The following is a 9730-nucleotide window of genomic DNA, read 5'->3' on the forward strand; positions in this document are numbered from 1 at the left end:
AATTGCTCAGAAATTGAATTAACACATATAATAATGTAACAAAACTTCTAAAGAATGCTAGATAAACTCAAAAGTAATTCTCATTACACGCTATACTGTTCTTTATTAGAGAAGTCGTTCTTTATATTCTAATATAAAGAAGTCGTTCTTTATATTAGAGAAGTCTGTTCTTTATACAGAGGTATCTTAGAATTAAGAAAAGTAAAGTAAAAACAGCTTTACTGAAAATCAAACTGGTTTGGGCCAATTCAGTGAGGACAACCAAGAATGTGTCTCCTGTGTTCAGTCCTAAATATGACTACATATTTGTTTAAAATTTCCTTAAGCAGGAAAAACAGAAAGAGCACACCTAACTGCCTTATTTCTAGAACTAAATACAGCAAGATAGTAAGATGGGAGGTGCTGACAGTATTTTCTTTACAGGGGACAGGGGGCAGTAGTTTGCAAATTTACTCTGTGATGCAAAGGACAGTGAGTAAGAAGGCATTTGGACGCACAAACAGGCACATAAGAGGGAAAATCTTAGCTGTGGTGCATTTATTATCCCAATCAAAAAAATAATGACATAAACGTAATTAACAAAGTCTCTGTGGAACAATGCTCTGCATAGCAAAGTTCGCCTCAGAGCTTCCAGCGGTGGCAAAGTTTCTCACAAATCAATGCTTACTTTATTTGCACGTGCGAGCAACAATCTGCACAGCGCTTCCCCCACAGGACACTAAAGGGCCCTCCAAGAGGCCAGGCGACTGCTCAGTCCCAGCGCAGTTTCCCCGCAAAAGAAGCCGGCATCTTCCGGGGGCGCGGTGCAAACCGAGGGAAGGAGGGACGCGCGGGGCGCCAGCCGGGCGCACTGGCTTCCCGAGCGGCTCCCTCCCTCGGACGGGGGCGGAGTGAGGGGCCACTGCGGTTCGGCCAGCGGAGAGGAATTCGGCGCGGCCGCTGCAGCAGCTCGCGCCGGGGGGCGGCGCGGCCGGCATCCAGGGCAAGGCGGGCCGGCGGCTGCGCGCGGCCGGGCAGGGGTCGCTCGGCCGCGGCGCCCCGGCCCCAGGCTGCGCCGCGCCCTGCCGCCGCGGAGCCGGGGTGCTTCCCTCCCCACGCCCCCTCCGGCCCCGGCGAGCTCGGGCCAGGACCCGACCCGCTTCCTGCGAGCCGTCGGCAGCCGCCGCCACTCACCTCGCCGCCAGGCAGCGCTCGGGCTCGGGCTCGGGTTCCGGCGGCGGCGGCGGCTCCTCCATGGCGGCGGCAGGGGTGACGGCGAAGGCGGGAGGGGGCACCAGCTCGGCGGCGGCTTCTTTCATTCGTGCACGGAGCCCCGCATGGCCGCGGCGGGCAGTAAGCTGCAGCCTGGCGCGAGGGACCGGAGCCCCGAAGTGCGGGAGTGACTCGGCTCCGCCTCCGCCTCTAGCCCGCCGCAGGACCCGAGCGCGCCGCGGCCATCTTGGGAACGGCGGCCGGCCGAGCGCCGGGCTACGGCGGGCGGCGAGGGACAAGCCTCCGTGGGCGGCGGCGGCGGGCGCTGGAATCCGAATGGGCGGGGACGCGCAAACCGAGGGAGGGGCGCGGTTCCCCGCCACCGATCAGGTGTCGGCTGGGTTGGTGACAGCGGGCACTGTGGTGCAGAGCTGGACTGTGCGGCGTGCTGGGCGGCCCTCGGGGCGCGGGCGCGAGCTCCGAGGACACCCGGAGAGGCGGTGCTGGGCGTCTGGGGGGTAATCGAGGACTTGCAAAGTGCTTGGTCGTTTGAGCCAGTGGATGGCCGCCGCCGCCGAAGGTCGGGCCGTCCTGAATCCCATCTTTCGGAAATAGGGATGATGTCACCCGGGCGCGCGCAGCGCGGAGGGATGAAAGCGCGGGCCTTCGCCGCGCTGGTAAAACTCAGCTTCCTGAGACCGGGAATAAGTTTACGGAAGCTCAGGCCATGGAGGGGACCCTCACATCAGCGAGGCACCGAAGACCACTGGTCACCCCAGCGCGGGGTTCCACGTGGACCTTCCGGAGACGCGGACCGCAGCGTTCCTACACTGAAGGGGTGAAAGAAAAAAGAAGCTCTAAAGTTTACTTTAGGCATATTGAAAACTTTTGCAATTCCAATGCTTCGTTTATCCTTAGAGACCACGTGGGTCTTCACAGCTTTAAGTTGCAAACATTTGCAAAATTTCCTATGGAGTGAAATCCAAAGTCAATTTTAAAACACCATCCTTTAAACAAGTATGTTCGCCTCTAGTCCTTCAAATGCGCTGTTAAAAAAAAAAAAAAAATCGGTTGAGCCAAAGCTCAAAATATGTAAAACATAGTTCTGAACAAATGTTGGTAAGAAAACTGGCCAAAACAAAACGTTTAAACGTGATGAGGTAGGACTTAAAGGTCAGCTGAGAAGATAACTAGGTTGCACTCAAAAGATTCCAAAATTTATTTGTAGCTAAGTTGCTTCCTTCAGTTTTATTACAAGAGTCTGTATTTTTTTATGACCAGATAGTGCTGAATTTCTGAATTGATGTTCATCTTATTTTTTCAACAACACGTATTCAACAAGTACTTGTTAAATGCATACATGAGGACTGCTGAAGATAGAGCATTGATCAAAACAGACCAAATTTTTCCCTAATAGAGCCAATAACCTTATGATAAAAGGAGAGAAAAAAACAAACGAGTGTTTAAGGAGAGTAAACTTTTTATCTTAATAAAAACCATATTATTTCTTAAATCACTAATTCCCTTTTGATGTGTGAAGAAAGTTCTGCAAATATTTCCCACTTTCTGTAATTCTAGTTCTCTAATTTTCTTTTAAAATTTGCTGAGCCTGAAACCCTTCTGAGAAGGCATATTAGAGATTTAAAAGCTTAAATAGTTAAAATAAACCCCTCTCCTCTAAGAAGCTCTGTACTGTGTACTCTTCAGGGCTTGCATTCCAGTTAACTGTGACTACCGACTGTAAGATAGCTAGAGTGCACACAAGTACATCCAGATCACAAGACACTGGCCAAATGTAAATCAGCTTGGAGAGACCTATGACCTTTTTTCACCTTCCACTTGAGGGTTCTATTTTAGCCAGATCCAAACAAATTTTACATTTAACTAATCAGATAATGCAGCACATGGAGAAACCTAAGTGGTACTAAACAGGCAATTTAAGTGCAGTGACTTTGACCTACCTCCACACTGGGTCCAGTCCCACTATTTCCCTAGCCTTCCCTCTTGAAGAATTGCTTCTCCCTGTATCCTCAAGACGGAATTCACAAGACTGTCTCCCCAGGCCTCCCCTCTCCCCAGGGCTCCAGACAGGCCTTCCCAGCATCCACCCCCAGTTACCCAGGGTTCCTTTCCTTCCTTTTCTGCCTTTTCCACTGAAGTGTATGTCCCTTCAGGACAGATGCCTTTCTTTGTTCTTCTGTGGTCTACCTAGCCACCAAGAATCACTAGTGCCCAGCTAGTGTCTGACATATAGTAGGAGCTCAGTTAATATTGTTATGACAGAGTTAAGGACATGCCATCTCAAAATATGCAACTGGTATATTGATTATTTCAGTCTTTTTGAAGTCACTTGACTTCAGAAAGGACTATTTGACCTAACATTTCCTACAGGCAGCAAAACATGAAAATTCTTTTTTTTTTTAAAAAGAGAGAGAGAATTTTTTAATATTTATTTTTTAGTTCTCGGCGGACACAACATCTTTGTTTGTATGTGGTGCTGAGGATCGAACCCGTGCGCTACTGCTTGAGCCACATCCCCAGCCCAAAACATGAAAATTCTTTAGGGAAAGCGATCCTTCACATAGCAGTGCTGGAAAACAACCCTTGATCACCTGAGACTGGCAGTGGGGCTCAGTGCACCTAAATAAACACACTCTGAAGTGACTCTAGTTTTCCACCAACTTCTACAGACCCTCCCCATTTTATTTCAGTTAAATCCCTAGAATTTGCTACTCTAGTCTATATGCCATCTGTCCTGTCTTTCCCTAAAATTTATTATTCTTTGTCTAAAAAGTATAAAAGCATCATACTTTGGTCATTCCTTTGAACTTTACTCTCTTGTCAAGATCCACATATACATGTACAATTTTTTTTTTTAATCTGTGCTTTTCTCTTGTTAATCAGCTCTTGTATTAATTGGGTTTCTTATCCAGCCAAGTAAGAACTAAGAGCCCACATAAGAACTAAGGAAGATACAGAGACCGTTGTCCTCCTTACAGTTACATTCATCAAGGAGGTGCTTCTTTTAACATTAATGAGCTACTCTCATAATTAGGTTTTCATCGCTAAACTTATGTCACTATTTAGCACATGGCTGGTCTCTGCCTTTAATTTTGTTCTTAAAAACAATGGCAACAAAATCTTCAAAGAATTGCTTCTCCCTGTATCCTCAAGACCGAATTCACATAGCCTTTATTGAATTTCTTTTAAAAAATGAATTAAAAGCTAAAATTCGGGCTGGAGATGTGGCTCAAGCGGTAGTGCGCTTGCCTGGCATGCGTGCGGCCCGGGTTCGATCCTCAGCACCACATACAGACAAAGATGTTGTGTCCGCCGAGAACTAAAAAATAAATATTTAAAAATTCTCTCTCTCTCTCTCTCTCTCTTTAAAAAAAAAAAGAGATGTTAACTTCTGTTAAATGCTTTAAATAAATAAATAAATAAAAATAAAAGCTAAAATTCTCCTAAAGATCCAGTTTACGTGGAGGTACATAACATTCTTAACTTTGCTTATAATTAGTTGAAAGTCCAATTTTGACACATACTTGAATCCAGTTACATATTCATATGTATGTATTTTTCTGCTTTCCCTAAAAACTAACAAACCTTGAACACAGGCTACCATTATTTAAACTATTGGATGTACCTATCAGTGCAAAGAGCGTTGTTATAGCATTAAGGCTGGTGTATTAGCCGAAAGTTAATTTTATGAGTTTTGTCACAAAATGATTCAAAGCAAATTTTTGTGCCAAGCTATGCAATAAATAGGGTTATGTCTTTGCTGTTTGAAAACAAAAACTCCAAGATTATGGTTTTGAACATTATTATTAGTGTGGTGCTGCATTTTACTTAAAATAAGCTTTTCCCTTTTCCCAGTGATATTCATGAAGTCTTCCACCCAGATTCCTGTGTGAACATTCAAGACTTCACCAGCCCCTGGCCCTCTCTGTTCCCAGGGGCTCAGCTTAGCTCTGCAGTGGCAGAAAGAGTGCAGACATCCCAGTCTGTTGATGCTCACAGGGGGCCGATTCATTTTCACTCCAGCACAGCCAAAGAGAGAAGACTGTGAAAGAGCAATGAAATCTTCAACTCCTCATGGGGGACTTTGACACATGGATTTTTTTTTCCCCATAATGATACAAGGACATCTATTTCTACTTAGTAGTAAAACACAAAGAAATATTGGATATGAAAAAACATAATTAGTGCACTTTTTAAAAATAGTCCTTGTCATCCTTCTTGTCTGAATAGTGGGGACTTAGATAAGACCTCTACTGCTTTGTGTTGTTTTTCTGAGAGGTGATTTACTTGTTTTTGTTATTTCTCCACCAGGACACAAATCAGCACTTATTTCAGACATTCTCCTCTTACACAGTATACATTGAGCCGGTGAAGACTTCAAATCATTAACAAAGAATTAAAGGTTACGTGCTTAAAAAAAAAAAAGTTATTCTTATCCAAAGGAATAAACTAACAAAGGAAAAGTGGAGTCCAATGTGTGAATAGTGAGAGTTTAGCGGAGGGTCATGTGCAGCCTGCTCACAGCCTCTTCGTATCCTTCTAGAAATGCAGGCAGGAGAAGCGGAGTGGGGGACCCACATGGCTTCTTTCCTGCTCTGACTTCTCAGTTCACCTCTCAAGCTCCTGCCACAGCAAGGGCTGGCGAAGCCCCTGAGGGAGTCGGCTCTTGCCTGATTCTCTGTATTTCATTTCTCCTTCTGATAACCAGGTATGAAGTTGGGAGAACTGTGAAACTGCAAGTTGCAGTTCCTAAATTATCTTCAGATCCCTTCAAATCATATGTGCTTTGTGCAGGATGTGGAACCAGGCACAGAAGAGAACAGAGATGACTCGGTGCCCTGTGCCAGGGGCTTCTGACCCTCACTTCTGTCTGTCAAGGTCACTTGTTCTCCCAAACACTGTTGTGTCCTGTGGTTGGTTACATGTGTCTTTCTTTCTCAATAGCGGGCACCATTTCTGGCCTATTATTACTTCTTTAGCACATGCAATAACTCTCTGTACATAGTACCTGTTCAGCTAAATATCTGCTGAAGAAATGAACTGGATTATGTATGCATGCATGGATCTAATTGGGGAAATAAACCCAGGATGAAAATTTCTGTGGTACACGTAGACTAAGAGAAGTCTCCAGAGGCAGTTTTTGTTGTTGTTCTTAATGCAGCTGGTATTCTAAGAATCAGAGACTACTAAGGTAGACAGATATAAGAAAGAAAAACTACACTTAAAAGTAAACATTTCAGCATGAAGGGTAAAGCAATGTACCACATGTAAGCTCTTAATGACAAGCATCTTACGAAGAACAGAAATAAACTTGATTCTTACTTACGTTGACAGTGGCTGTGTTTGTATATACACTTGACACTAACAAATACAAGGCTTTTTATCTTACTGTGCTTGAAGTAAGGGAAAAGGAGTCATGGATAAATACGGAAATGGAGTTTAAAGCCCCGATTTTTATGAGGTATGGCTCTGGTGCACATCAGAAACATTTTGAACCAACAGACTTGTAACCAAAGGCCAGAAATAAATTCCAGAAAATCAGACTCCTCCTTTTGAGGTCTGCATTTTTAGCGTGGTTTTGCAACATCATGAACTCTTTGAGTTGGAAACATCCTGAGAAGCCATCAAAACTGCCCTTCTCAGAACAAGACTTTTCATAAGTCACAAAAGTGTCCCAGGCTTGAATCTTCCAGTTTCATAAGGCAATATATGCCATGTTTTTGACAACTCCCAGGCTTAGGAAATTAATGTTTGTAACAATTCCAAATCTGCCTCCCTGTTATGTCTAACCCAGGGGCCTATCTGGGACTGCATAAAATAAGTGGATTTGACACTTAAGAACAACTGTCTTACAGTTGTATCCCAAAATGACAAAAATAAAAAGTCTTCTCCCCAACTCCCCACCCTCCAGATTAATCCTCCCTCCCATGACTCCATGCAGACTTGAATTGATTTTTCTTCTCATGGTGTGTTTGAGAACTTAGACTTGACCAGAGTGGTTTTGATTAAACTAAGAGAATCTGAAATCATAACTTTAGAACTTTTACCTCAAATTCATATCTCTCTCCATATATATATATATAAGGTATTTAAGAAAATATTTAATACTTCATTTTCCTATTTAAACAAAGGGCACTGTGTGTCTTCAACAACGAGGAGTTTAAAAAGGAGATGACTACTGTTATTTAGACTACTACTGCTCAAAATCTGAAGTGAATGTGGGTCATTTAGAGACCTTGCCAGGTAGATTCCCAATTCAGCAGGGTTGGCTGGCACCACAGAGTCTGCATTTTTAACAAGCTCCTAAGTGCTGTGGGTGCTGTGGGAAGGAACACTGTGAATAGACGCAGTACTCTGCTAAGACAGATAACAGACCCCTGCTTAAAGGGGGTGACCCAAAGAAAAGATGGAGGTGTTAAGTTCAAAGATAATTAAGCCTCGTTCCAGTGAAACTAACAGGTATGTGGTGAGTCTTGAGTTGTGGGTTCTTTGTGTCTCTCCAAAAGAGATATTGATGTCTATCTAAGCCTGTGCTGCTAGGTTTTTTTTTTTTTCCAAATGCCTGGAACTGAGTGATTTATAAACAGTGTAAATGTATTGTTCACAGATCTGGAGGCTAAAAGTCCAAGATCAAGACCCTGACAGGTTTGGTGGTCTCTGCATCCAAGATGGTTCCTCAAACATTGCTTCCTCTGGAGGGAACAGATGTCAGAAGGGACCAAAGGGGAAAAGGGACTTAGTGAGTTCTCTCCAGCACCTCTTGATACATCACACCAGGCTCCAAGTTCTAATGTGAATTTCTGAGGGAACACGAGCATTTCAATCACAGTGGAGTCCTTTCCTGGTACCTATGAAAGTGACCTTATTTGGGAATGAAGCATTTGGAGACATGAGGTTACACTGAAGCAGAGTGGGCCCTCTATTTGATATAAGTGGCATCCTTAAAGAAGAGAGAACAGAGACATTGTCACTAGTGCGGAGAGAAGGCAGAGATGTGGCCCTGAAGGCAGAGATGGAGTGTGGCCAGGAAAGCCCATGACACAGCAGCAAACACTAGAAGCTACAAGAGCCTCGTCCACAGTCTTCAAAGAGAGAACTGCCCCGCGGACACCCCAGTTTGGGATACTAAAAATAACCAAGCATTCCAGAACAGAGCCACTTCCGCGGTCTTACTCCACTCCGTCTATGGCACTTTGTTATGGCGGCCTGGGCATGGCGGAGTGGAAGGGAAGAACCCCGAGGCTCCAACTGTGTGAGCACCAGGAAGCTGTGCTGTGGCCCTCTGTGAAAAGGTGCCCTGAGAAGAGGAGGACACCAACATGACAATGACCCATGACACAAAATGTGGACCTGTGTGAGAGAGTCCCCATGGGAATGTACCCACGCAACAGTACAGGGGTCACTTAGTAGATGCCTGCATCTTATTAAAAAACTGCTTACATTAGGATTCAGCAGATAATTTAAAGACGCTTGGTGACTGGTTTGAAAAATAATGTAGAGACCAATGAGCCCTTCCTCTGGCTGCATGATAGAATCACCCAGGAAGGTTCTAGAAACTTTCATGCTTACATTCCACCTTCCTCCCAGATCTGCATTTGATTGGCCTGAGATGGGACCAGTATTGCTACGTCAGAAATATTCCTCATTTCATTCTGATGTCCCAAAGGGGCTGAGAATCACTGTTACAGACCCAAACCTTCAAAAGCAGGGCCAACCTTGACAATGCAGTCCAAGAGTGTCCCTTCTCATTTACCCAGTGCCAAATGTGAACGGCATTGTGCAGGGTGCAGTAGGCAATACAGGGTCTAAACAACCAGCCACTGACCCTTGAGGCGAATTACTTGTGCAAATACAGACATGCCCATGTTTAGCCTGGATGGTGACAGTCGGCCACATGGGTGCTGCTGCGCCCCTGTTTGTTTGCCTTCTCTCAAGGATCACAGATGTATACTGCCAATTGTCCAATGTCTGAAAAAAGTTGTATATCTTGTGTGTATCTTTCTTAGCTATTTACAGTGGGTGGGCATGTTCCTTTGCTAGGACTGTCATAACGAAGAACCACAAACTGGGTTAAGACAACAGAAATTTGTTCTCTTCCAGTTCTAAATACCAGAAGTCCAACATCCAAGTGTGAGGGTCAGCCTGTGTCATGCCTGTCTTCTGGATCCTGGGGGTGGCCAGCAAGCCCTGGCACTCCCTGGCTCATGGTCACATTACTCTAATCTCTGCCTCTGCCACCACATGGCCCCCTTCCCTCTGTGGCTGCCTCCGTGTCTCTTTTCCAGTCTGCACTTGTGTGCAAATCCTACCTCTGAGTTACTCTCAGAGGTAGGCTCCCCTACCTCTGAGTTATTCTCATAGTTCCAATTGGATTCTTAATACAAACTGTCGTCTGTTGGTCAAAGGTCAGAAGAGCAGGACTCTGGAGTTGCCAGGGTTCCCTAGCCAGAGCCAAGGACAGCAGTCAGACTGGATGAAGGGCCACCTCCTTCCAGCATGACCTCATCTTAACTAGTGA

General features: G+C 45.1%; 1 protein-coding gene across 5 annotated transcripts in view; it reads right to left on the minus strand.

The window, feature by feature from the left end:
- Positions 1 to 1441, minus strand: part of Map3k4 (mitogen-activated protein kinase kinase kinase 4) — a 104594-nt gene extending 103153 nt beyond the window's left edge. For all 5 annotated transcript variants that reach the window (XM_027939451.2, XM_027939448.2, XM_027939450.2 and 2 more), the window contains exon 1: positions 1174 to 1441. In XM_027939451.2, the coding sequence (XP_027795252.2) occupies positions 1174 to 1298 (125 nt within the window). In that variant the 5' untranslated portion in view covers positions 1299 to 1441. The remainder of the gene's footprint in view (positions 1 to 1173) is intronic.
- Between the last annotated feature and the right edge of the window lie 8289 nt (positions 1442 to 9730).

This window comes from Marmota flaviventris, chromosome 6 (genome assembly GCF_047511675.1).
Source record: "Marmota flaviventris isolate mMarFla1 chromosome 6, mMarFla1.hap1, whole genome shotgun sequence".
Lineage (NCBI taxonomy): Eukaryota > Metazoa > Chordata > Mammalia > Rodentia > Sciuridae > Marmota > Marmota flaviventris.